General features: G+C 58.2%; 1 protein-coding gene across 4 annotated transcripts; it reads right to left on the reverse strand.

Moving 5' to 3' along the window:
* Window positions 1–6,385: 6,385 nt before the first annotated feature.
* NADK (NAD kinase) lies at window positions 6,386–25,959 on the reverse strand. Of its 4 annotated transcripts, none has more exons than XM_079912931.1 (12): window positions 25,826–25,959; window positions 16,929–17,150; window positions 15,838–15,921; window positions 12,052–12,181; window positions 11,643–11,751; window positions 11,465–11,550; window positions 10,300–10,402; window positions 9,786–9,940; window positions 9,516–9,615; window positions 9,276–9,433; window positions 8,538–8,620; window positions 6,386–8,121 (listed from the first exon to the last, which is right to left on the reverse strand). In XM_079912931.1, exons 2-12 carry the CDS (start codon window positions 17,099–17,101, stop codon window positions 7,908–7,910), a joined length of 1,395 nt encoding a protein of 464 aa, XP_079769057.1. In that variant the 5' UTR covers window positions 17,102–17,150; window positions 25,826–25,959; the 3' UTR covers window positions 6,386–7,907. The 4 variants fall into 4 exon arrangements, with proteins under 4 accessions (XP_079769057.1, XP_079769055.1, XP_079769056.1 ...); XM_079912929.1 differs by having other exon boundaries at window positions 9,276–9,445; XM_079912930.1 differs by lacking the exon at window positions 25,826–25,959 and adding an exon at window positions 25,325–25,618 and having other exon boundaries at window positions 9,276–9,445.
* Window positions 25,960–27,235: the final 1,276 nt, after the last annotated feature.

Consider the following 27,235-nt stretch of genomic DNA (forward strand, 5'->3'; position numbering starts at 1 on the left):
GTTTTGGTTTCAAGGGACAGAAATTCCAGCCTCAACACGCCTCCTTTAGAAGAGGAAAGATAGAGGGAGTGTGTCTTCCCAGCATCCTAGCATCAGAGGAGCTCTAGGGGCACCTGGACCCCGAGGCCACGCCCCTGGAGAGGGCGCTGATTGGCCAAGCTGTGTGGAGCTCCGCCTGGGGGCGTGACCTCGGCCCAGGTGAGCGGCGGGCTGCGCTGGGATGGTCGCAACTGCTGCGGAGCACCTGCCCAGACCGGTTCTCCTCCCCGCTTACTTTTTAACATGATTTTAAGGGGCAAGGGTACAGCTAATGGGCTTTTTTTTTTTTGTATATGTATCTCCTCCTGCTTCTCTTTCAACGTCAGATTGACATATTATCTGTCTTTTTATGGTGATTTAATTACCGGGAGAGAGGAAATCTCAGAATGTTAGTGTTGTTTTCTTTTTTAAATTGAAGTATAGTTGGTGTGCAATGTTATGTTACAGGTGTGCAATATAATGATTCACAATTTTTAAAGGTTATGCTCCATTTACAGTTCCTATAAAATATAGCCTATATTCCCTGTGTTGTGCAATATGTCCTTGTAGCTTATTTTATTTTTTATTTTCTGTTTTTTAAAAAAAATTTTAATTTAATTTTTTATACAGCAGATTCTTAGTCATCAATTTTATACACATCAGTGTATACATGTCAATCCCAATCGCCCAATTCATCAACCCCCACCCCCACCCCACTGCCCCTTTCCCCCCTTGGTGTCCATACGTTTGTTCTCCACATCTCTGTCTCAATTTCTGCCCTGCAAACCGGTTCATCTGTACCATTTTTCTAGGTTCCACATATATGCATTAATATATGATATCTGTTTTTCTCTTTCTGACTTACTTCACTCTGTATGACAGACTCTAGGTCCATCCACCTCACTACAAATGAGTCAATTTCGTTTCTTTTTATGGCTAATATTCCATTGTATATATGTGCCACATCTTCTTTATCCATTCATCTGTCGATGGACCCTTAGGTTGCTTCCATGTCCTGGCTATTGTAAATAGAGCTGCAATGAACATTGCGGTACATGACTCTTTTTGAATTATGGTTTTCTCAAGGTATATGCCCAGTAGTGGGATTGCTGTAGTTCTATGTTTAGTTTTTTAAGGAACCTCCATACTGTTCTCCATAGTGGCTGTATCAATTTACATTCCCACCAACAGCGCAAGAGGGTTCCCTTTTCTCCACACCCTCTCCAGCATTTGCTGTTTGTAGATTTTCTGATGATGCCCATTCTGACCGGTGTGAGGTGATATTTTCAGGAGCAAGGGTACAGCTAATGGGCTCTGCTTAAAGCCTACTTTTTGGTCAAACTTTCACATATTTTTCTTCACATTATTTTAATAATTTTGTTTTTTATTTTTATTATTTTTTATTTTTGGCTGCGTTGGGTCTTCATTGCTGCGCGCGGACTTTCTCTAGCTGCGGCGAGCAGGGGCTACTCTTCGTTGTGGTGCGCGGGCTTCTCGTTGCGATGGCTGCTCTTGCGCGCGGGCTTCAGTAGTTGTGGCACACGGGCTCAGTAGTTGTGGCTCGCGGGCTTAGTTGCTCCGCGGCATGTGGGATCTTCCCGAACCAAGGCTCAAACCTGTGTCCCCTGCATCGGCAGGTGGATTCTTAACCACTGTGCCACCAGGGAAGTCCCTCTTCACATTATTTTAAAATTAATAAAATTTCTCCTTTAGGTCTTGGCCAGAGGGTCAGTTAATTAATGGTGGTGTCTGCCCACCCCTGGGCGCGCACAGGTGGGGCTGGGGCCGCGAACTGCAGTTCAGGGCTCAGTGAGTTACTTGTGGTGATCAGTGAGTTAGTTACTTGTAGTCAAGAATTTCAAAAGGAAATGTATAAAAAGTATCCAAAACTTTATAGTAGGGCTTCCCTGGTGGCACAGTGGTTAAGAATCCACCTGCCAATGCAGGGGACACGGGTTTGAGCCCTGGTCCAGGAAGATCCCACAGGCCGAGGAGCAACTAAGCCCGTGCGCCACAACTACCGAGCCTGCACTCTAGAGCCCGCGAGCTGCAACTACGGAAGCCCGCGAGCTACAACTACTGAAGCCCGCGCGCCTAGAACCCATGCTTCGCGACAAGAGAAGCCACTGCAGTGAGAAGCCCGCGCACCCCAATGAAGAATAGCCCCCGCTCGCCGCAACTAGAGAAAGCCCACACGCAGCAACGAAGACCCAACGCAGCCAAAAACAAATACATAAAATAAATAAATTAAAAAAAAACCTTTATAGCAGAATCTTTCTTGCATTTTATCTGAGACAGTGCGTTTTAACAATTCTGAAATGATGTCAGGGGAACCTAGGCACCTTCCCCTCCTGGACCAGGCACCCCAGCATGGAGGACAGTTCGACCCAGGCCTCCAGCCACTGCCCAAGGAAGCCTTTGCTCCATGGTCACACTCCCAGAGTTTGTATCCTGCCCTTTTTTCTTTGTCCTGCTAACAGTTGTTCACCAAAAACAATAAAACAGCCAGTTATTTTACCAGCAAAACGGGTTGATTTGGCAGCAGCAAAGAAGTGAAGTTCAGGACAGGCAGCTACGGTGAACCACAAGCAAGTCTGGTGAAGCAGAGGAGAAGGGCAAGTTGTTATAAACAGTCTACTGGAGGAACTGGGTGGTGGCTTTTCATTGGCTGAGAGGCCGCCAGGCGGGGGACATCGTCCTTCCTCCTGCTGGTGGCAGTGAAGTATCTGCTTCTGGCCGCAGGTGCAAGGGACTCTCTGCCTGCTGGGATCTGTGTTGAGGCCCAGGGGCACCTGCCTGAGAGCTTACCCTTCTGGCCTCCCGACTGCATTTTAGTTGAGGTTCCCCTTTGTTAATTTTCACATAAGTCTTCTCTAAACACTGCAGGAGACACTGCTGCAGGTAGCGAGTCGTTTCACCGCTGGGCCGTGTCTGACTTCCAGTATCAGGGAAGGGGTCTGAGTGGTTTTACCTGCATTTGCTGGAGTTTCCACTTCTTCCTTTGACTGGATTCCAAGAAGCAGAATTTGGGGTTGAAAGACTTTAGACCGGCCAGGATTCTTCACACCCTTGTCAGCTTCAAATGTGACCATTTCAGCCTCTTTGCTGATTTGCACATTAGACACAAACTTGTTAGGAAGCGGCTCTCATGAAGGAGCCCCACGCCGGCCAGCCTGCCTCTCCTCGTGGCATCTGCCGGCCTCTCCCAGTCCAGCCCCCCGCCCCAGCCCCCTTCTCACAGGCTCAGTCTGCATCTGGGCCATGGTCTGACGTGATGGCTGCAGTCAGGTGGGTTGGTGACTTGCGGGCCTGGAGGAGCCCAAGTTCCCAGGGGACGGTGAGGACAGCAGGAGGTGTGGACCTGGGCCTGGGAGCCCACAAGGCCCAGAGCACGGGGTCCCGGGAGGAATTGTGGGGGAGCCCCCCCTCGTCCCTCCAGCCGCACCGCCAAAATCGCCAGGAAGCACTGACCCGCACGATGCTGCTTCCTAGGCGCCTGGCCTCCTGATGGCAGCCCCTCGCTGGGCCGGGGGTGCCTCTGGGCCCACGTTCTGAGGGCTCCACGTTAAGCCCCAGGGGTTCTCTTTCTTTTAAACAATCACCATTTGTTAGGCCTCACCACCTCGGAGTGCTCTTGGGCGCCCTTGCTTACCCCCTGTAATTAGCTTGCTCTGGGAGGAAGGCAGGCGGAGTGGTCAGTGCTGGGGGCGCCGTTGGAGCTGCCAGGGCAGGAGGGGGGACGGGGGCTTCAGGCCGGCAGCCCATGTGGGCCACTGGGCACCCAAGGCATCGGGAGCTGAGTCTGCTCCAGGCTTCTCGGGGGCGGGGGGGGGACCCGTTATTCGGTCCACTGGGAAGGGATTTCGCAGATGTAATTATGATCCTGAGCGTGTGGCCTTCAGACCCATCCAGGGGGCAGTGCCCGGAGGAGGGGAGCCTCACCAGCAGGTGAGGCCGGTGGGGTCTGCCTGGGCCTGGCCCCTCCAAACTCAGCCCTGGCCCACCCAGCAGGGCCCCTGGCCATCCCCAGGTCACCGGGCTGTGGAGTCGAGGCCTCTGGTTCCTTCCCGAGTGTCCTTCCCAGGCTCTGGGTCCAGCCGGGATGCCCACAGCCTGGGACGGCCAAGCAGCCTTTCTGGACGCTGCCCCTGGTCCCGTGGGTGATGTCTACTCACTTGTCATCCTGGCCATCACCTCAGCAGGCTGCCCCGGGGGGCCAGAACCCCGTCCAGTGCGAGGGCTGTGCCCGAAGGTCCCTCAGTGAGACCCACTCGGGGTGGGGCAGCAGCAGCCGCTAAGGCCTCTGGGACTTGCCCACTGAGCAGCAGATGAGGAAACGGAGTCTGCAGCCAAAGTCGCTCAGGTTCGCGACACCTGGGCCCGAGCCCAGGCCTGTCCCCGAACCAGAGATGTGCAGCCTCCCTGGCTGCCCTTTGGGTACCCCTCCACACACGCTGTGGCGTGACCCCTGCCTCCCACCCCCACTTTAGCCTGACCTTGGGGCTCAGCCTCTGGACTCCACGGGCCGGGGGCACTGGCAGAGCAGGGAGGGCACCTAAAACCTCTTCCCCCTGGGGCTGGGGCCAAAGGTCATGCAAGCAAAACCACAGGGCTGGGGAGCCGCCCCCTTGCTGCTTCAGGCCAGCGTCTGGGAGAGTCCAGGGCACCCACGGGCCTCACCGAGCTCCCAGGAAGCCGGCTGAGGTCAGGCCGTGCCTCTGTCCCCGTGGCTGCCTGTCCTGAGCTTCTGGGGGCAGGAGGCCCTCCCCGCAGGGTGCGGGGCGCAGACCAACCCCGTCCCCGCTGTCCTCCGCGGGCTTCACCCGCTCCTCGGCCTGGCCCACACTGACCTCACCTCGTCCACCAAATCCTCAGCGTTTCCAGATCTGAGGTGGCCCAAGCTGTGGCCTGGACCTTTCTGGGGTGAAATGTGCCGGCAGTGGCCAACCCCGCCCCCTGTGGTGACTCGAGTTCATGGTCCCCCCCCCCGCACCCCCCATCCTCTGGGCTTCTCCAACAGGCCTCCACCCACCGCGCCACTTGGCCTCCATCTCCACAACTGCTCTCACCCCCAGCTGGCCCCCCAGGCAGACTTCCCAGGTCCTGGTACTCAGTGGCTGCCAGGTGTGGGAACCTCAGCAGGACAGGCCCCGGCCACCACGGGGCAGGAACTGCTGGATGCGGAGCCTGACCTGAGAGAGAGGGGAGGCCAGCTGGGTGGGCGCCCAGCACTGAGGCCTTGGGTGAGGTCTGGCCCCGGCGCTGCTCAGACACAGGCCAGGAAAGGCCAGAAGAGGTTTCCAAGGCCACCGCCCTGAAGACCAGAAGCTTCGAGGGACCTCAGGCCTGGCCCACAGAAATGCCCCACCGGCCAGGTCAGGAGACGTCTTGGGTCCCCTGTCCTGTGGCCTCTGGGACCTGGGCTCCGCATCCCCTTCAATGTGCTCCACAAAGCCCAGAAGATCAAGGTTCAGGGGTCAACAGCCTTTGCCAAGGAGCGCGATCCTGCGGGCAGTGTCTCTGTCCACGGTGAGCCTGCCCCTCTGGCCCAGAGACCCCAGCTGGCCGGGCTGACTCCTGCCCTCAAGTAGACAGACACTCTGTTCCTGGAGCAACAGGGCCTAGTTTGGGGTCCGTGCACGGCCGCCTCGAGTTTGGAGAGCCTCAGGCCCCGGCAGCGCCCCCGCCCTGCCCCGCCGCCCGTGCAACTGACTGTGGTCACGGGCACCTCCCAGCGGACACACCGCCCACCCAGCCCCACAGCGGAGGGACAGCAGATGCCTTCCAGCCGCCAAGACGCCTGGGCAGGAAGAGGCCGCGCCCACGCATCCGCCTCGATCCCGACAGGAGGGCGGGGCCACTCCGCTGCCCGGGCGTCCACCGTGTCTGCCCGCGGTGGCCTCGCAGCAGGGCTTGCAGGGACGCTCGTCCCATCTCTTGCCAGGCTCCAGCCCACAAGGCTGTGTCCGCAGCACCCGCTCTGGCTCCTGGAAGAGCCTGGTCCCACCTCTGCCCAGGCCTGGGAGGGAGGGAGGGAGGGAGACCCAGAGCCGGAGCGGGCGGCAGGGGAGGAGGGAGGCGGGAGCTCCAGGCCGGGGCACGTGCCCCACCGGCCCCTGCAGGGCACCCTCGGCCCAGGCCTTGGGCTCCTCCCTGCAGGACCGGCCCTGAAGCCTGACCCCAGAGCACTCGGGACAGGACGTGACTGGGGTGTGGGGGGGACTGCTGGAGCGCAACCCACTACCTATGGGTGGGCCAAGGGCAGGCTCAGCGCATCTGGGCTCCCCAAGCCTGGTCCACCCTCCTCAGCATCTTGGTGTTGGTTACAAAGAACTAAATTAAGTTGTCACTTGACCCAACTTTTTAAACAAGCCTGTTTATTGAAAGAATCTGAAAATAGTAATAAGGCTTTCAACATTTAACAAATTTTCAAGATATTAACAATATGAAACATTAAGAATTGATTTCAAAAACCCAAAGTTTCCTAGTTCATTCCCTGTCACGCTTCAGGACTTGGTCTACACTGGCTCTGTTGTCTGAACGAGTAACCTGCGTTCTGAATGCTACTCTTTTCTGGGCCTAAAGCTGGGAGTGTCGCCCCCTCAGCCCATGGGAGGCCGAGCGGGCTGCCCACTGTGCCCGAACTCGCGGGCAGAGGGTGGGAACCGACCTCCGTGCCCAGCACCGGCTGAGCTGCCCACACAGGCACGCGAGGCAACAGCACTTGATACACACACGGACGGTGGCCACGGTGCTCAGGCCGCAGGGCCCGCCCTGGAGACCCTGGATGCCCTTCCATCAGCCCGTGACCCTCCAAGCGGGCAAAGCACAGCGCCCCCCGGCCCCGTCCCACCAGAAGGAAGTCCAAGAAATGACGGGCCCCCATCCCTTCTGTTCTGGCCAATTTAACAGGAGAAAACGCAACCCAGAGAGAAAACAGTTACTCAAAAATAGGAAGCCCATTAGGCGACAGTAAGCGGGGCCAGGGCCACACGCCCCCCGCGAGCCACTGCTCCCACCAGACTCCAGGCGGCCCCAGCCCCAGCCCCAGGCAGCCAGCGATGGAGGCGCGGGGGCTGGAGCGACGGGCACGCCCTCGAAGCCAGGCCCCCGGGGAGAAGCAAGAGCAGCTTCAACACCTCCCGGCCCGCCAAGCGCCAGGCGCTCTGAGCAAGTCGCCCAGCTCTCCGGACGGTCACGCGGGCTGCACAGGATGGTCCCACTTCACAGCACAAACTCCCCTCTCGCCGAATTCTCAAAGTGTACACAACAAAATCTGTACGTAAGCACTTTCAGAATAAAAGAATCTCTAAAAAGTAGACACAGAATCGAGAACACCTTCCAGGGTGGGGAGGTGCGTCCCTGCTTCCCGAGGAATGTGTGCGGTCTGAACCCTCGCCCCGCCAGTGCCGGTCACCCTGAAGCGGGGGAGGAGACCGGGGCCTGGGGACCCATCTGTCCTGGCAGCCAACCTGCTCTCGGCAGAAGCGTCCCCCCGAGTGGCTTCAGGGGAAGTCGTGGGAGCTGAAGGATTTTTGGCCGTGAGACATTTATTTTCAAGACCATAGGATAGACCCATTCATTCTGATCCCCTCTGAATCTCAGTAGACTGATTTATGGAAGTTTCCTCACAAGGAACTACAAGGAGCCCACCAGGCTCGGCCGTCCCTGCCTGGGGCCGGGCTCTGTCCACACGCAGGGTGAGTGCGCCTGGGCTGACCTCAGAGCTCCTGGTCTGCTCACTTGTTTAGAAATGCAGAAAAGTCAGATTTAAAACGTTAAAAACAGCTGATCTGGTCGACAAAAGGCAGACTGCAGGCCCTTCCTCTGGCCAGACACGTGGTGCGGCACCTGCCACTGGCGCTGGGCCCGTGGTGCTCACAACGCGCTCAGGTCCGCCTGTCCCGAGTGCAGACGGCAGGACCGCAGGCCTGGTTCCCCGCCCCATCCTCCTCGTGCGCGTCCTCCTCGTCCTCCGCGAAGTGGGCTTGCTTCTTCCGCACGTTCCAGTGCAGACACTGTGCCAGGCTCTCAAACCAGTCGCTCACGGGGTCGCGGACACAGATGGAGGGGAGCGGGTAGCGAGAGGTAGTGATGCTGATGCTGAAGCAGGAGAGACGCACCGTGGCCCCTCCTAGAACCGCCGAGCGCACGGCCCGCCCCCCCAGGGCAAGACCCCTCCCTGGTCTGGCTGGGGACCACCTCAGCTCTGCTCACGCCACCTGCTGCAAAGCCTGGCCCCAGGTCCTACGGTGCCACTTTCCGGTCTGGTCCTGAGAACAGCCAGGAACTGGGGGCTCAGTGGTGCTCTTGTGCCCCCCAGGACAGAACCACGGACCCCCTCGACGTACCCAGGTCCAGAGGGACCCCAAGGAGCAGGGTGGCGGAAGGATAAGCAGTGGGAACGGCTGGCAGGGCGCCGTCACCCCAGGCACAGGTCCATGACACGATCTCTCGAGAACCAGGGATGGGCCCTCAGCCCACCTGCCCCACCCGCTGCAGCCCCGTGGCCCACACACCTGTCTCCGTGGCGGACCTCCTGTCTCTTTCGTCCATCGAAGGACACCCACACAGTGTTCCTTGCTTCCGGTGACAGCATGATCTGACGGGTCAAGCAGGACAGGTGTGGGCTACCTGAGCGCAGCCGAGCGCCGTGGACCCTACCCCGGGGGGACAGCACCGGCCGGGAGGAACCTCACAGGCGCCCCCAATGCCCACCACGTGCCAAGGTCAGTTCCAGGCTGTGAAAACATTAACTTGCGTCGTGCTGACCCCAGCCCCAGGGGCCTGGCTCTAGCATCGCCCCCCACCCCCCACCCCCCGCATCTCTCTGCGTCCAGCAAACGCAGCCCCACCCACCAGGGCTCACATCAGGGACTCACTGGTCTGGGGGTGGCCTGCAGTGGGGGGCAAGGGGCAGGGGAAGAAGAGTGGACGTGGAAGGGCAGCAGGGCCAGTCAGACGCCAGGACACGCCGTGGGGGACACGCCGGGCAGCGGCCGTTCCTCACCTGTGGGCCCCCCTCCCCTCCAGCAAGGCCTGTCCCCACCCACTCAGGCTGAGAGCCCACCTGAAGGGCTGGCCCGGCTCTCAGCACCACCCCCGCCAACCGGACCCCTGGGGCACTGGCCACACGATGGAGGCCAGGGTGGATACAGCCCCTCCGGCACCCAGCAAGGCAGGAGGTCAGCACTGCAGGCCCCGCACCGGCTCCAGCCGACAAGGGCAGCGGGGGTGGGGTGGGGGTGGGCTCCGACCTTCAGCTCGACCCCTGCAGGAACCACGATGGGCCGGAAGGACAGCGAGTGGGGGCAGATGGGCGTGATCATGATGGCTGGCACGTTGGGGTGGATCATGGAGGCCCCGGCGGCGGCTGCGTACGCTGTGCTGCCCGTTGGGGTGGAGACGATCACGCCTGCGGGACAGGCTGAGGGTCACGGTCAAGCGCCCGCCCCCACCCCACGTGCAGCCCCCAGGCGGGCCTGACGCCCACCTACCGTCGCCCTGCACCGTGGTGATGAGGTGCCCATCCAGGTAGACGTCCACGTTGGACAGGTATGAGGATGGGCCTCTGTCTATCACCACCTCGTTTAAGACCTGTGGGTGAGGTCACCGCAAGCTGAGGGGGCCGGGCAGCACCGAGCTGCTCCTGGGCTCCCTGGAAGGTCCCGAGGACAGGGCTGGGGGGTGTCCAGACCAAAGCTGCCACCCTGTACCCCCTGCCCGAGGGCGAGGCCCTGAGCCCTGTGGGGGACAGACCCACAGACCTGGTACTGCATGACCTGCTTCCCGACCTCTGCGTCCAGGGCTGCGGCCAGCACCCCGTTCTCGCTGATCCCGTTGGGGACGGCCACCTTCTTCCCTTGGAGCTCCTTCACAACCCTGACCTTCAGCCGGCTCCGGAGAACAACAGCTGCGTTCCCTGGGGGCCAGCAGGGGTCACACCCAGGGAGGTCAGCAGGGATGGGGGCGGTGGTACCGCAGGAAGAGAGACCCTCCCAGCGACCAGGGACCCCCCTTTCTTCTCCCAAATGGAGGGCAACACCCTGTGCTTCTGTGAAAATCAATTCACTGCTACTCGACACGTATGGTAGCCTAAACCCGTGATCAGCTCAAACTTCTCACTGTTAAGAAAAAACGTCTGACTCGTTCAAAATTTAGAATTCTCTGAATCCCGAAACACTCAAGTGTTGCTCTTTGCATTGTTAAAAAAGCCCCCAAATCCCATAAGATGATCCCATGTTCAGAACTGCTCGTGGGTTCTGGAACATTCTGACTCACCCTGTATCACCTGAGTAACTTGGGACTGAAAGTTCTCGAAGTTGAAGGGGGTCAGGAAGCCCAGGGAGCCCAGGTGGAACGCCATGACCGGAGGCACGCTGCCCTGTGAGCCAATGAGGCAAGTCACTCAGCTGGCCAGTGCACTCGAAAGCCACCCGAGCCGTCCCCAGCCCGGAGCGACCCGCACCCCGACTACCCCTGGGAGGGGCGGGCACGGGAGTGCAGGGTCGGCGCCCGGCGTGGTCGGTGGGGCTGCCGTGCTGCAGTGGGGCAGGGCTCCTTGGGGTGACGGCACTCGGCCCGCGAGGAGTCAGGGAGGCCAGGGGAAGAGCGTTGTGGGCAGCTGACGAGAAACGGAGGCGGCGGGACGGACCAGCCCACCGGCCACGGCAGACAGGAGGGAGCGGCGGGGAGACCTCGACAGAGCCGCTGGAGAGGAGTGGGGGCAGCCAGGGGCAGAGGGCCTAGGATGGGACTCGGGGACCCTAACGGGGCGGCACTGCAGCCCCCCGCATGCTGCTTCCGCTGAGGAGGGAGGGGCAGGCGGGTGAGGAGGGGCTCCCACGGTGGGAGGTGAGGAAGAAGGGGCAGCTCTGAGGAGGCGGGACAGCCCCAGGACCCTTGCCCTCGTCCTCTGCCGGCCACGAACGCTGCGGCCTTCCAGCCTCAGCGGGTTCACACCGTCGGATGTGAGGCCCCAGGCCCCGCCGGGCCCTACCCTCCTGCCCTGCTGGCCGTTCTGCCCACTTCCAGGCCGCTCTCTGGAGGCCACATCTGACCTTCTAACACACCTCGGCCTGGTCACTCCAGGAGCCCTGCCTTGAGGAGCGTGAGGGTGGGCTCCCGGGCAGACCCTGGCGGTCTGCGGCCTCCACAGAGCTCCCCCGACCCCCCGGACACTCGGCCTGCAGCCGCTGCCCTCACCTGCCCCGGACGCTCATCCACCAACTCGGCCCCACATGCCGGCTCCTCTGGGGGATGCCCCGCCCCCAGCCCCACCCTCAGGCCCCCCCTTCTGGTGCACCGGCACCTCGAGGTGCATGGAAACGCCTGGCCTGTCACAGTGTCTAGCACCGGACAGCAGATGCAGCACTTGGTATCGTTTGCAAACTTGCTGTGTCGCTGCCTCCCCTCGCCATCCTCAGGCGGCATCTGGGGGCCTCACCTGGAAGAGCGACGAGGCGTACAGCAGGGTCCCGTCTCCTCCCAGGCAAATGATGAGATCAATCTGGTTGGAGATGTCATCGTAATCTAGAAAAACAAGGCAGACACAGAAGAGCCGTCAAACACCCCCGATGCTGCCAGGCATGGCCACATGGGCGAGGCCCCACGGGACAACTCGCCTTCTCTGAAGGTGCAGAACTTCCTCTTCACTGGCCCAAAGCGGTCATCACTCACGATGGCGGGGTCCTCCAGAACCTTCTTCTCCACGTACACGATCATGTTGTTTTCCTGGAAGGGACATGGGCGAGTCAGCCCTGCCGGTAAGAGCCAGGCCAGGGCGGGCCGGTCTTCACGGAGCCTCCTTCCTGCCTTGCTTGGCCTTGTACGATGCTGGGTGGGGGGTGGGCGGCAGCAGCTCTGTCTCGGTGACAAAGCGCGGCCGCTTTCTCACTTCACACGCTGCTGAGCTGCTGGAGGCTCGGTGACGCTGGGTTACAGAGCCTCCTGACTCGAGCAGCCCCAGGATCAGAGCCCTGGAGCCCCAGGCGGGAGCCGGCCTGACCCCAGCCCCGCGGCCACCCCGCTCACCTCCATCAGGTACACGCAGAGCTCCTTGAAGGGCTGGAGCAGGCTGGCGTCCCGGATCTTCTTGATGACGAGGACGCTCTTTGGGGACTTGTTCCACGTCAGCCGCTGGCTGGCAGGGTCCTGGATGTGCCTTTGAGGGGAGACGAGCGTTCGCACTGGCCCTGGGCCGTCCCCGGAGTGTGTCTCCTGCGCCAGCGCGGCCGGTCCCCGAGCCGGAGGGGCGCTCGGGGCACTCAGCGCGGTGTCCCCCCTCTGGCTGCCCGACTGCACCCCTGCCCGCGGCTCCTCTGGAACAAGGCTCACTCGGGGACCTGCTGCGGAGGAAACCCCACACGCACCCGGACCCAACAGATGGGGACTCTGTCCCGGGGGACCCAGGCCTCCTGCTGACTCGCAAGAGGGGCACAGCCCCACGTCCACACCACTGTGTGAGCAACTCAGGTGACCGTAACTTTCACAGTTAAAAGCCACCCGGTTTTAAAGTCAATGGCAGGGTGTGGGGCAGGGAGACGGCTCTCGAGATTTCAGCAGTGGGCACGTGTTGTCACGTCTGTCCAAAGCACAGGACGCACCGCACGGAGGGACCCTGGTGTCAACTAGGGAATGGGGGTGACACGATGTGTCAGTACAGGTTCGTCGTGTGGAACAGGTGCACCCTCTGCGAGGATGTCGAGGAAGGGCTGGCTGGGGGGGGCGGGGGGGCATGAGAAATCTCTGTACCTTCTCCTCACTTCTGCTGCGAACCCAAACCTAAACGTGCTCAGATAATAAAAGCAAAACCCAAACAAAGGCAGCGGGGCCCGCCTGCCAGCAACAGCTCTGCGAGTTCTGCGGCGCTCGGCCTCGGCCCCTGGCGCTGGGGGCTGGCACGGTCCGCGGGCAGCAGACCCTCCCTGAGGGGCGGAGGTCCCGAGGCCGAGCCCTGCCGGGACTCCGACCGCTGTGGGCACCCGGCAGGCGCCCGCCCGGCCTGGCAGCTCACCCCTCCGCCTGTTGGGAAACAGTCCTGAGGGCTGCAGGCAGTGACTTCCCTTCTGACGCAAGTTCCCCAATCAAGACAACTGCTCCAGGTCACACCCTGTGGCTGCGGCCCCCCTGAAAACCTGACGACCCCAACAGCAACTCTCCAAACCGTGACGTGAACCATGAAAAGAGCAGTGGGTCCCTGGCCCCAGGCTGGGACTGACTGACCATCACTCACCCTTTCCAGGCGTTTCTGCGAGGGCAGGGGTCACTCATGACCTCCTCTGCCAGGGTCTCCACCAGCCCGGGTCACACGCGCGGCTCAGCGGAGGGCGGCGCTTGGTGCCCAGCATCTCGGTCACGCTTGACTGACAGCAGGAGTGCCATGCAAACCACCTCCCCCAGACTCCCCAAATGTGCAACTGCACCACAACCCCGATTTCTGTGCCCTCAAAACTGAAAGCAAAACATGCTGTAACTTGTTAAAGGTTGTATAAAACAACAAGTCAAGAGAACTTCCTAAAATGAAAAATCAAACCAAACGAACTGTATTTGATCTTCTTACTGTTCACACCATCCTCTTGTCCAATCGCCTTTAACAGCAAAGAGGCCAGACCTCAGACGCCTGCTCTTCAGAGGCTGGGCGCCAAGTTCTGACGCCCTGGGCGGTCAGGATGGGCCCTGTCCAGCCGCAGACGACAGCGCTGGGCTGCGGAACCGGCTTGGCCCGTGGGAGGGGCCCGCAGGTGGAGGGGCGGGCACTCGCGGGCCTCCTGCCACTCCACCTGGCCCTGGGGCCTGGAGGGAGGGCAGGCGGGTCAGCGGAAGTCTGCCTGGCTGCCCAGGTGGATGATGAAGCCCCCCCTCCACTGACCAGGTGGGCCGGACTCACGGCCCTTCAAGACCCGAGACTCAGCCGCGCCCAGCCAGAGCCACCACAGCGCCATCGGCTTGTCTCGGGTACCAACTGGTCACTTCCTGTTGGATCACTGCAAAGAGCGGTGCTGGCCCCTCCCTGGCACAGAGGCTCTGGGGGCTGGACAGGAGGCAGGGATGCCTGACAGCTCAGCGGGGGACCCATCTGAGCCCTGTCTCAAAAGCCAAAGGCGTCAGATGTTGGCAATTCCACATGTTTCAACATAACAGAAAATACACATTCATGGTGAGGTCTGAGAGAAGGAAGTAGGAAGTGCATGTCTTGCAGTCAACTCCTCTAAGTATGTTCCTTTTCAGCATCAGGGGAAGTCAGGTCAGCACATAATCCCTGCCCCACCAGCCACGGTGCTGGGAGCGCCAGGGACAAGATGGAGAGTGGAGTCCTGTCCTCCCAGGGAAGGACTGTGCTGGACGCAGGGCCTCGGAGACGCTTCTGGAGCACCTGCCGCTCTGCTCGGAGCACCCCTCCCCACGATCCCACCTGACCTCGGGGAGCAGCTCAGATGCCATCCCGAGACCCCACCCGAGGTTCACGAGGCCAAAACACACACACACCTGTGACATGGGCTGGGAGCAGCTGACAGCCAATTAAGCCTGGATAGCCAGAGGCCACCCAGGGCGGCACTTATGCTGAGCCATGAGTGACGAGGAGGGAGCGGCACTGCCAAGACCAGGGAGGGCAGGGAGGGGCCCCCGGGCAGCGGTAAAAGGTCAAGGCAGGGCAGTCTGGGGCAGTGCACACAGCAGGGCGTGGGGCACCTGGGGGACTGGTTACCAGTGTGGATGCTGTGCGGAGTGCAAACGTGGGGCACTGGGGGGTGGGTGCCGCAGGTGGGCAGGACCTGCCTGCGTCCAGCAGCAGCGACTAGAGAGCCAGGGCAGCACCTGGACGGTAGAGGCACTGACACCAGTTACCCCAGTACCCAGGCCGCCCTTGGGTCACCAGGGTCCACAAAGCACAGCAGCCCCCGGGGGCCCGGCACCATCTGCCCACTGGGCCAGTGCTGAGAACGGGGAGACAGCTGCAGGGAGCAAGGCCCCCCGACGGTGAGTCGCAGAAGCCCACCTGGGCCCTTGGTCTGACCCCCCCCCAGAAGGTGAACCCGCCATGGCTCCCCAGAAGAAGGGGGCACAGACGGCCCACTCGGTGGTGAGCCCACCGCCAGGCACAGTGGCAGGGCCGACCTGGAATTCTGCTGTTTCAACACGAAGCTCTTGTGGCCACGAAGCCATTTGAGTGTTTTCTCCCCTAGGACACACACAACACAGAGCAAAGGAGCAAAGCTTTCCCCTCTTTGGAACCATCCAGCACCTGGAGGAGGTGCTGGACGGGTAGAGACGGGAGCTGGGTTCAAGTGTCCAGTGAAACAGCCCAAACTGCTTCGCTTCTAAATAGTTTCTCAGCCAGCACCGCACGGCCAGGGGCCCCCAAGCTGCACTGCCCTCAGGCTGTCGCTAAAATACAGAGCTTACATAAAAAAAAGAAAAGGAAAAAAAAAAATTGTGCCCGCAAGTCAGGGTATCTCTCAAACAAGTAAACTCAGCTTTTCAAAAATGCCAACTGACATCTCTGCATTTCAATAATAATTAAGAGAAACATATTTGACCCACCAAATGCATTAGCATGAAATACATTATTTTTCTCTCCTAGAGCTTTTCCTGTAAAAAGCAAATTAACTCTAAACACGAGTCGAGGCCCCTCCGACCCACTGCGCCCACGGAGCAGGCCGCACCCACTCTCTCGCCCCGAGCGAGTCGGAGACGGCGCCGCGTGGCCTCCTGGGGCCTCAGAAGCCGCCCGACACACTCACTGCCCCCCGAGCCAGAACCTCCCACAGTCCAGTGGCCCCTGGACAACAGCCCTGTGGAGCCTCCCAGAAGACTCACATGATGGTCTGGGGGTTCTGCAGCACGCAGGCCTTTGGTCCAAAAGTGGTCACTGGGCACGGCCCGTGTAGCGAGCGGGTCCTCCTGTGGGGAGAGGCACAGGGCAGGGGCCGTCAGTCGGCTGAAAGACACACACGTGTAGACAAGGCACAGACTGTGTTAAACTCTCCAAAATATTTTTAATCCAAATGATGTAAACTCCGTCATCTGCCCAGCACCGATGTGACAGTCCTGGAAGACCCTGCCCTGATCCCCAGAGCTCTGGCTGGAGGGCTACATGCTGTCCGTGTAGCCATTAGAGGGGGCACACTTAGAAATACTCCTTAGAACAAGGACCCCAAACCAGTGCAGGTGCCCAGGCCCCACCCCAGAACAAGGGGATTCAACCCAGGGGAAGGGCCTGGGAATCTGAATTCTTGACTGGGCAAGTCTATTTGAAGACGAGCTTTTGGGCCCATACTTGGGAATCAAGACTTCAGAAACGATCCCCAAGTTATCCAGATTAAGATTCTAACAAAAATACTCATTCTGAGTTGTGCTCTCAATAAAAACAGGCAGTACTTGAGTGACCCAACATTTCCAATAACTGAAAAGTGACTCACAGGGCACTGTGGCCACGGAGGCCACCTCTGACCCGCTGCCACCACACCAGGTTCAACGCCCTTTCGGGCATGACACCCCACAGAGCCAGCAGCCAAGGCCGCCCGCCCGGAGACGCACCCCCTGCAGTGCCAGGGACACCAAAACGGGAGGACAACACGACTCTGCACGGAAGCTTCTGCTGGGAGCTGGCCGCCCGCTGCCCAGCAGGCGAGGGTGCCGTCCACCGGGCCCCCTGCATCTGCGGCAGTGCTGGCTCGGGCAGCTCCTCCCAAGACCCCGGGTGGCGTTCACAGCTCTGAGGCTGCCACTGCCGCAGCCCGCCCGGCCTGCCCAGTGCCGCTGACGGCACACGGGCCCCACCCACGCGCCTCAACCTTGCGCAGCGTGTGGGCACGGTGGGTGGGGGTGCCCTCTGGGAGCTGTGGCAGCAAGCGCGCCCACCCCTCGTGTGTCTGAGCGCCCACGCAGGCCCAGAGGAGGCCTGGTACCTGAACTCGCGGGTGCTGGCCAGGGCAGGCGCGGCCGACAGGCTGCGGGACTTGGCGCGGCCCCGGATGGGGTGGCCCAGGCCCCAGTCCTCGTCACCATGGCACGCGGAGCAGCGGTAGGAGGCCGCCTCTGCACGCAGCTCCGCGCTCCCGCTGACTGTTTCTTGTTCCATTTCTGTAGTCGATGGACGAGGAGGACTTCGGCCCGAAAACCGCGGAGGCCTTGATTTAATAAAATACAGTAAATATCTGTGTACAGAACAACGTATACACACACCTACACCCGCCCTGTCGGGAAAAATGACTCATGTCCAACTTACCAAAGGACTTGGCAAATAGTCTATTTCCATCCCAAAGATATTTAAGAACTCGGGAATCTACCTGTGGTTTTTAGTGAATCCAGAAGAGCTAGGGGTCTACCAAGCTGCGGTGTGGCCACGTGCCAAGGGGTGCACGCTTTCATGAGAGAGCAGTCACCATCGTGCAGTCTTAAATGCCTCTCGGCCCAGAAAATCTGGCTAAATATACTTGATAAGACCACCAGCAGGCACCCACTGAGCTCAGCCTGCGCTTTAATCCAGTGCCAATGAAACACTGGCCAAAACCGACGTACTTGGTCCTCAAAGAAAAGTTCAACTTCCAAATACTAGTAAAGATAGGCACCCTCATCTTCTAACCACAACATAGTAAAGCAGGAAAAGATGGAAACAGAGGGCTTCCCTGGTGGCTCAGTGGTTGGGAGTCCGCCTGCCGATGCAGGGGACACGGGTTCGTGCCCCGGTCCGGGAAGATCCCACATGCCGCGGAGCGGCTGGGCCCGTGAGCCATGGCCGCTGAGCCTGCGCGTCCGGAGCCTGTGCTCCGCAACGGGAGAGGCCACAACAGTGAGAGGCCTGCGTACCAAAAAAAAAAAAAAAAAAAAAAAAAAAGGATGGAAGCAGAAACAAAACAACAGTCCTCCAACTACTGGGGAATGTTTGAATTTTCTCCTAACCAACTGAGGGCTCAAAAGAGGTATCAAAACAACCGTGACGGTGGATCGAAAAGGTAAGCATGAACCCAAAGTCCATGCCCCCCACTGAGCTGTGCTGAAATCCTTGGGAATTAGGAGTCATGAGCTGAGGCCTAAGTCAATGAAGCTAGAAAAGGAATAAAACAAGCCTCAGAAAGGCAGAAGAGGTGACAAAAATACAGGCAGAAATCAGTAGGTTGAAAAGTAGAAAAAGAAGAGCAGAGCTTGGAGAAAAGCAACAATAAATAAGCCAGTTTAGACAAGGGATGAAAAGAACTACACTCGCTGAAAAACTTGGGCCAAAGGCCATTTTCTAAGAGAACTGCTGACTAATGGAAGAGCTTCGGCTGTGCCACGCGCTGCTGGGGCCTCAGGACCTGCCTGTCCTCGGGAAGCAGAGGGAGAGCGGGACTCCTCGCTCAGAAAGACCCAGCAGGGTAGCCTGCCAACGGCTCACGTCACCTCTTGAACAAGCAAGGGAAACAGGGCCATCGCGGCAGGGACCACGACAGAGACCACGATGCAGATGCCAGCACCAGAAGGGACAACGTGGGGTGACGGCATGAAGGGCAGAAAGAAAGTTTAAGGACTCCAGAAAAGCCTGGGGCCTCTACGATAAGGTCAAAGGTGACGGGGTCTCTGCATCTCCCACCTCCACCTGCCACACCTGACTTTGACCAAAGGCATCAGTAGTTTTAAAAAGCTCCTGAGAGGGCTTCCCTGGTGGCGCAGTGGTTGGGAGTCCGCCTGCCAGTGCAGGGGACACGGTTCGTGCCCTGGTCCGGGAAGATCCCACATGCCGCGGAGCGGCTGGGCCTGTGTGTGCACCCCAGCTACTGAGCCTGCGCTCCGCAACAAGAGAAGCCACCTCAAGGAGAAACCCACGCACCCCAACAAAGAGTAGTCCCCGCCCACTGCAACTAGAGAAAGCCCGCGTGCAGCAACGAAGACCCAACGCAGCCTAAATAAATAAATAAGTAAGAAGACAAGGCTGTGCGTCCCTCTATCTGTGCAAGAAGGAAGAGCAGGCCAGGGAGGCCAGGGTTACAGCTGCAGGAATGTGGACACTTACCCCAGACCAGGACGACCAGGGAGCGGCAGAACCCGCGCCGACCCGGCCAGGCCCTGTCGCTGCACTCGACTCAAACTGCCTGACTTACCCTCGCGAGGAGCCGTGCGGGGACGGTCCAGGGGACCGAAGTCCAAGGTGACACAGCTGGCATCTGGGCCAGCACTCCTAAGCTCCTCATGCCTGACCACAGTGAACACAGACGACGGGACCCAAAAGGGAGGCCCAGGGCACGAGCTGGCCCAGGGTCCCGGGAGGGGAGAAGACCCTGCAGACCCCACTCCTCGTCTTCTGGAAACCATGCCTCTGACTTAGCCCCTCCTAAATTAAAATAAGCTTCTATCAGGGCATACCCCGGTTTCCAGTAACACGAAAGATCAACAGACAATCATTATAGGCAATAATGCCAAACCTCTGGCCAAACAAAACTTGAAGACACTATCCTGGCACAGCCCCAGCTGCAAGAGGCTGAAACCTGCTTGCAAGGAAGGCCTGCCCTAAAACCAGCTGGGCCTGCAGCCTGTGCTGGGCAGGTGATGCTGTAATCCTAGGAGGCTGTGGAAAACTCTATCATCCCAGGAAGGTACAGAAATAACTACCTAGTAAGATCACTATAACCCTGAGAAGATACGGATAAGAAGGTAATTAAATCCTATGATGCTGAAATGTTCAAAAAGCTTAAAACTCATTTTATAATCACTGGATTTTTACATATTTTGTTTGATATTATGGGCAACATACCCAAAGGAAGAAATCATTCAAAGTAATTCTCATTTAAATGGTTGAGATGAATTTCTATTTGTAAATAACAATGTTACAAATGATAAAAGTTAGTGACTTCCCCCATTCCCACAACCTCCACCTACAAGGCAGTGCAGGGGTCTTCTGAGCGGCACATTACCCAGGGCCCAAACCACTCCCAACAAGCCCTCAACCACTCCTGGGACAACTGCTGAAATTTAATTTATTCTACAGCTAAATACTCAGGTGATGCCATGTCGAGCTTCTACTTGTAGTTTAGGAATTACAGTACTCTGAGTCTTGGGGTAATACTTTGTGTTATCTGACACATGCTTAATGGGGACACAACATATAATGTTTAGAAAGAACAGCTCAATCGCCAAGTGGGGCTTATTCCAGGAATGCAAAGCCTGCTCAATGAATGTAACCCATCATTTCATCAGGCTGATCACATCAACTGATGCACAAAAAAGCACTGGACAAAATTCAACACCCGTTTATGGTAAAAATTCTCAGCAATTATGAATAAAGGGTAACTTCCTCAACTCGATAAAGAGCATCTAGAAAAAACCTACCGCTAACATTAACCTGATGGTGAAAAAATAAGACTGGGAACCAACTGCTCTTCATCAGCACTGTACTGCAAGTCTGAGCCCGGGCAACAAGGCAAAAAAGGTAGAGACTGAAATTAAAGACAGTATCATCCACAGTCACCTAAAAAGTACTTAGATGCAATCTAACGAAACACGTAGAGGACTTGTATGCTGAACATATTTTAAAAACCCTGATGAAAGAGACCAAAGAACACTAAATAAACTGAGAGACACCCTTGATTATGGATTAGAAGACTCAACATAGTAAATATGTCGGTTCTCCCAAAACTCATCTATAGGTTTAATGCAATTTCTATAAAAATCTCAGCAAGAGTTTTTTGTAGATATGGACAAGCTTATTCTAAAACATATATGGAAAGGCAAAGGTGCTAGAATAGCTAAGACATGTTTTAAAAAGAAGGATAGGGGCTTCCCTGGTGGTTAAGAATCTGCCTGCCAATGCAGGGGACACGGGTTTGAGCCCTGGTCCAGGATGATCCCACATGCTGCAGAGCAACTAAGCCTGTGTGCCACAACTACTGAGCCTGCGCTCTAGAGCCCGCAAGCCACAACTACTGAAGCCTGCGCACCTAGAGCCCGTGCTCTGCAACAAGAGAAGCCACGGCAATGAGAAGCCCGCGTACCGCAAGGAAGAGTAGCCCCCGCTCGCCGCACTAGAGAAAAGCTCACGTGCAGCAACGAAGACCCAACACAGCCAAAACTAATAAAATAAAAAAGTAAAAAGAAGGGTAAAGGAAGACGAGTCCACTCTCTGACTTAAGACTCTACAGCTATGCCAATCAAGACTGTGTCGCTGGCGCAGGCAGACACAGGCCAACAGAACAAGTACACTCAACTGATTTCTGACAAACGCACACAAGCAATTCAGTGAAGGAAAGAGAATCTTTTCAGCAGATGGTGCTGGAGTCATTCTACATCCACAGGCAAGAAAGTAAACCTCAGCCTAACCTTCACATCTGAAACAAAAATTAACTCAAAATGGATCAAAATGGATTACGTTAAATATCAAACATAAACTATAAAACTTTTATAATAAAACACAGGAGAAGGAATTCCCTGGTGGTCCAGTGGTTACGAGTCCGCACTTTCACTGCCAAGGGCAGCGGTTCGCTCCCTGGTTGGGGGGAACTGAGGTCCCGCAAGCTGTGCGGTGTGGCCAAAAATAAAGAAGTAAAACACAGGAGGAAGTCTTGGGGACCTAGGTCGAAAGAGAATTTTTTTTGTACATGATATAAAAAGTACAGTTCATAAAAAATAAAAAAAATTGATAAACTGGGCTTCATTAAAATTAGAAACTTGCTCTGTGGAAGGCCCTGTTAAAAGGGTATAAAAAACAAACAAGCTACAGATGGGGAGGAAATATTTTCAAACTAGATATCCAACAGAGGATTCGTATCTATAAAATATAAAGAAATCTCAAAATGTCTGGTAAAAAACCAGATAATCCGATTAGAAAATGGGCAAAAGAGAGGAACGGACCACAGGGGGTGCGCCCGGGGTGAATGAGCACGCGAAAAGACACTCCACATCACGAGCAGTTAGGAATCAAAACCACAATGAGATGTCACTGCACACTGGTCAGAAAGGCTAAATAACTCAAAGCTGGAGAGGCTGCAGAGAGACACCCACTCACACGTCGCCGTGGGAACACGGAAGGCTCAGACGCTCTGGAGAAGCCTGACAGTTTCTTATAAAAACGAAATATGCAGCCCAGCAACTGCACCTGGGCATTTATCCCAGAGAAATACCTGATGTTCACATACAACCTGCACATGAACGTTCACAGCAGCTTTTTTGGCGACAGCCAAACATTGCAGACAGCCCAAGTGTCCCCCAGCTGGTGAGCAGACCCAGCGACCAGAGGGAGCAGACACTGACACTGCAACAGGCTGGGTGACCCCAGGGCCCTCTGTGGGGCGAAGAAGGACAATCCCATATGGCCACATGATAAACGTTCCTATTTACACAACTTTCTTTCTTTTTTTTGTTTTTGGCCACATCACGCAGCATGCGGGGTCTTAGTTCCCAGACCGGGAGCTTAGTCCCCCTGCAGTGGAAGCGTGGAGTCCTAACAACTGGACTGCCAGGGAAGACCCTTCCACAACTTCCTTGAAATGACAAAATGATGGCGCCGTGGACAGATCACTGGTTGCCAGGGAGTGCAAGGAGGCCTGGTGGGGCTCCCTGGCATGACGGTCAGCTCTGAGCCTGCACTGGCGGTGGTGGTTATGCAAACGTACACACTGGTGAAGGCTGAGTAAGGGGTGTAATGCAGTTAACAGTGTTTACATTAACGTGCTATCGATGAGGGGATAACACTGGGAAGCAGGGGAAAGGGTGCAGAAGTTTCTCTGCACTGTTTTTTACAACTTTCTGTGAGTCTATAGTTATTTCAGAGCAAACAGTTAATAAAAAGGGATAAGCCAATCAAAACCACAAAAGGCAAATGTATTCAAAAACTATTACAAATTATTTAGAAGCTGTTAATATTTATTTACAAAGAGTAGTTTGATGACTAAGTAATAAACTAACTTATAAAATAATCATATTGGGACTTCCCTGGTGGCACAGTGGTTAAGAATCCACCCACCAGTGCAGGGGACACGGGTTCGAGCCCTGGTCCAGGAAGATGCCACATGCCGCGGAGCAACTAAGCCCTTGCGCCACACTACTGAGCCTGCGCTCTAGAGCTTGCGAGCCACAACTACTGAAGTCCGTGCTCCGCAACAAGAGAAGCCACCGCAATAAGAAGCCCGCGCACCGCAACAAAGAGTAGCCCCCGCTCGCCGCAACTAGAGAGCCTGCACACAGCAACGAAGACCCAACACAGCCAAAAATAAATAAAATTAAAAAAAATAATAATCATATTAAATATGAAAACCAGCTTTTGAGATTTATCTCCACAGTGTATTCTGTGACAATGGCAAATCATGACTCACACTTAATCCAAGTTTATTTGCTATTTTAACGTTTTCTTTTTTTTAAAATTTATTTATTTACTTATTTATTTATTTATGCTGGCTGTGTTGGGTCTTAATTTCTGTGCGAGGGCTTTCTCTAGTTGCGGAGAGTGGGGGCCACTCTTCATCGCGGTGCGCGGGCCTCTCACTGTCGCGGCCTCTCCTGCCGCGGAGCACAGGCTCCAGACGCACAGGTTCAGCAGCTGTGGCTCACGGGCCCAGTCGCTCCGCGGCATGTGGGATCCTCCCAGACCAGGGCTCGAACCCGTGTCCCCTGCATTGGCAGGCAGACTCCCAACCACTTCGCCACCAGGGAAGCCCTATTTTAACGTTTTAAAAGGATGAAATTTTAACTCCATCCAAGCTCACTGAAGTTCCCGACAGCACAAATCTAATTTTTAAAAAACTTCTGCATTGGGAAGTTTTAATAGGAATAATGTGTTGGAGCACAATAACAAAGTATGCAGACATAAAGTAGTTCCCAAAGGGCTTCCCTGGTGGCGCAGTGGTTGAGAGTCCGCCTGCCGATGCAGGGGACATGGGTTCGTGCCCCAGTGCGGGAAGATCCCACATGCCGCGGAGCGGCTGGGCCCGTGAGCCATGGCCGCTGAGCCTGCGCGTCCGGAGTCTGTGCTCCGCAACGGGAGAGGCCACAACAGTGAGAGGCCCGCGTACCGCCAAAAAAAAAAAAAAAAAAAAAAAAAAAAAGTAGTTCCCAAAGAGGTGGGGGTGCCAGCCAGTAAAAGTCGTGCACACGAATATAAACACAATAATGTGATGTCCGCTGCGAGCCCTCAACACATGCCTGTTGAAGTAATGACAAAGCAAAGCTCAGCACTCATCACGGAGAGGCACACTGCCCTCCTCCCGCCAGTAAGTGAAGCCCGCGCCGGCAAGGACATGACAGAACTGGGCGCACACAGTGGCAGAGCCCGGCCGCACAGGGACCCGAGGGGGCCCCAGGGTGGCGGCCCCCTTCGCGGGGCCGACGAGGAACACAGGCCTGTGCCGCTCTGGGCACCTGGCTCTGCTACACACAGCCCCCCAGCACCTCTTCACCAACTGTCTGCACACGCATCTGCCCGTTCCTACGCAACGAACTCGGCGCTGTGCAGTCACGGGTCAGGAGGCGGGCAGGCAGCACCAACCCCAGACGGCCCTGTGCCGGGGCCACGGCCGAAGAGAAGCCCGACCTGAGGGTGAAGCGGAGCCCCTAGGGCCCTATGGTCCTCCCCGCACCGAGTCCTCCGCCCGCCTTTTGTCTGTGGAAAACCTTGAGCCAAAGAATAGCTTTAATCAGAGAAGCGAGAGAACACAGAAACAGGAAAACAGTCAAAGGAGACCAAATAATAATAGTGCAGTCATTAGGCAAAGTCAAGGACCTCTGTTCCCCCTTAAGGGCCATAGGTAATATTCGGAGCCCTCCCCTGGGAGCCGTCTTGTAGACACTGAAACCCCACCAGGTGGAAGAAGTGAACTACATGAGGACCAGGCGCTGGCCTCGAGGAAACGGAAACAAACCGACCCTGGAACTGAAGAGTAACTCTACCTAAAACATCGAGATGACGCTGGTCAGACCACCGATGACCAGCTTCATGATGACCGTCAGAGCTGACTGCATTGTTTCTGCACGTAGCCCCCTCCCTCTGTCTATAAAAGCTCTTGCCCCCTTTTTGGGCGGGGCAGGGCCCTTGGACAGGCATCCGCCCTCCCCGCCCCCCCTTTTGCTGGCCTCCGAAATAAAGCAACCTTTCCTTACCTACCAACATCTATCTCTCGAGAATTGGCTTTCGAGCGGCGAGCAGCCAGACCTGGGTTCGGTAACAAGGGCAGCACCCCCCGTAAAGAACCGCCCGCCCCTTCGTCCTGCGGGTTACCGGGGCCTCCTCTCCAGCGCCCAGCGATCTCCCGGGGCGCCGCCGCCGAGCCCACCCCACGCCCACCTGCACGGCAGGCCCGGGAGCACCTGAAACCCGGGGCCGGCGTCCGCGCTACCGCACCTGCCTGTCCGGGTCCGCGGGTCCCCGCGGCAGAGCAAAGGTCACGGCCGGAGCCGAGCGCGTCGTCCAGCAGGAAGTGACGACCACCCGACTCAGGCCCGGCACCCTGTGGCGAGGCGGCCCCCACGAGGACCAGAGCGCGCCAGACGGGGAGGCAGTGACCAGGGGTTCCGGGGTGGTCGGGTGGGCGCTGGGCTCGGAGCGCAAACGCGCCTTCCGAGGATAAATAACGCGACGCGGACCCCTAACTGACCGCTCCGCGTGAGGGCCGGACCCGCCAAGCCGCCCCACAGCGCGGACGCGGGGGGCGAGGTCCGGCCGCCCGGACGCCTGCGCGGGCGCCCGGGGCAGGGGGCGGCCGGCCAGCGCCTCCCGGCTCCACACCCCGCGGTAGGCAGGGCAGCCCCCGTCCCCGCGACCCCCGCCCCGCCCCCACGACCCCACGACTCCACGACCCCACGACCGCGGGCGGCGGGCCGGGCCGAGGGGCCGCTCACTCACCGTTCGCTCGCCGGGCCGAGCCCGCGGGTCCCGCCGCCCCGCCGCCGCTCGCAGTCGCTAGCCGGTCCCCGGCGCCGCGGCCGCCCCCTGCCCCATGGCCACCCCCTGCCCCACGGCCACCCGGCCCGCGGCGCCGGCCCGCCTAGCATCAATGCCGCCACGCCGCCAGTGCGCACGCGCGCCCCCGCCTGCCGCGCGCATGCGCCTCCGGAGCCATACGCAAGCGCTCCGCGCCCGCCCCGCCCCGCGCGTGTGGGGCGGCCCGCAAGGACACCGGGCAGGGACTAGGGGCGGGACTGGAGGCGGAGTGGAGGCCTGGAGGGTGGGGCGGGGGGGGGGCAAGGACGGGGGCCGTGCTGGGGGCCGCCGGGTGGGGAGGAGCGCCGGCCCCAGGAGGACCCCTGGTCCCCACTCACCACGCTGTGTCCCAAGCACGTTCGCTGGACCCGGGCCCCGCCCCGCCCCCATCCGCCATCGCTCCTCTAGCCCGCGGGTCAGGTTGGCTGGCGGCGGGTGCCGCCAATGGTGACACCGACCGCCGCAGGCTCCGTAACCACCAGGGTGTGGCCCTGCTTAGAAGGAAAGTGTTTTCGGAACCAAAACTCGGTGTGAGCAGCTGCGACAGAACTGCGCCCCTCGGCTGCCGGCACAGCTGGAGGGAGCGGCCTGGCCCCGGCCCTCGTGGGCCTCGCCCACCCCAAGCAGGCCGGCGAGTCCTTGCACACCACCTGGACCTGAGGGGCCCTGGGCCGGGCGTCTCAAGTAGGGCCCCTCGAGGGTGACTTGCCAACACTGTTCTTCCTCCCTCCCCCCATCCCCTCACTGGAGGACCCAGAGAGGAGGGAGGAAGGGGGCCAAGGGGGAACTGCGCCCCCGCGCCCCCATGTCCAGGCACGGTGGGTTCCCCCAAGGCGTGCTGAATTGACGCGTTACCCACCACCACGGCATTGAATCAAGTGTCCCAGCGGTGTGCCTAGCTCCTGGGATGCGTCTGTGAATAAGCTGATGCAGGGCCACTGTGGATGAGCCCGGTCGGCTGTCAGCTACTACTGTTCCTTCTCTACCCCAGGGCCTCCGGGACACAGAGCGCCTGGCTCAGGCCACGTGTGGACCGGAGCCCCCTGCAGCAGCGTGGTCTCTAGGTTTCTCCACCCCCATACCTGCCGCTGACAGTCTTCTCTGGCCGGGACTCCTCGCCCTGTGTTGAGAGACCTGGAACACAGCTGGGCACAGCAAAGGACACCTGTCACTGCTGTCCTGGGACCACTGGGCCATGGGGTTATCAAGGGTGAGTGGAAAGGGGGGCAAGGATGGCGGAAATTTGGGGGGATTTCTCAAGCTCCGTAACTTCCCCATCTGGTTATTTTGTAAACCCAACCGCTTCCCCAAAGTGACCCCCCAGCCACACCC

This window comes from Stenella coeruleoalba (genome assembly GCF_951394435.1).
Source record: "Stenella coeruleoalba genome assembly, chromosome: 1".
NCBI classification, from domain to species: domain Eukaryota; kingdom Metazoa; phylum Chordata; class Mammalia; order Artiodactyla; family Delphinidae; genus Stenella; species Stenella coeruleoalba.

Excerpts from the sequence above, each read along its gene's own strand:
- NADK (XM_079912929.1), bottom strand. The coding sequence starts at position 17,101 with ATGGAACAAGAAACAGTCAGCGGGAGCGCGGAGCTGCGTGCAGAGGCG. Across the intron at positions 12,182-15,837 it reads CAGAACCCCCAGACCATCAT|GCACATCCAGGACCCTGCCA; the intron begins GTGAGTCTTCTG and ends CTCCCCTCAAAG. Across the intron at positions 9,446-9,515 it reads CACCACGGTGCAGGGCGACG|CCTGTCCCGCAGGCGTGATC; the intron begins GTAGGTGGGCGT and ends CGTGACCCTCAG.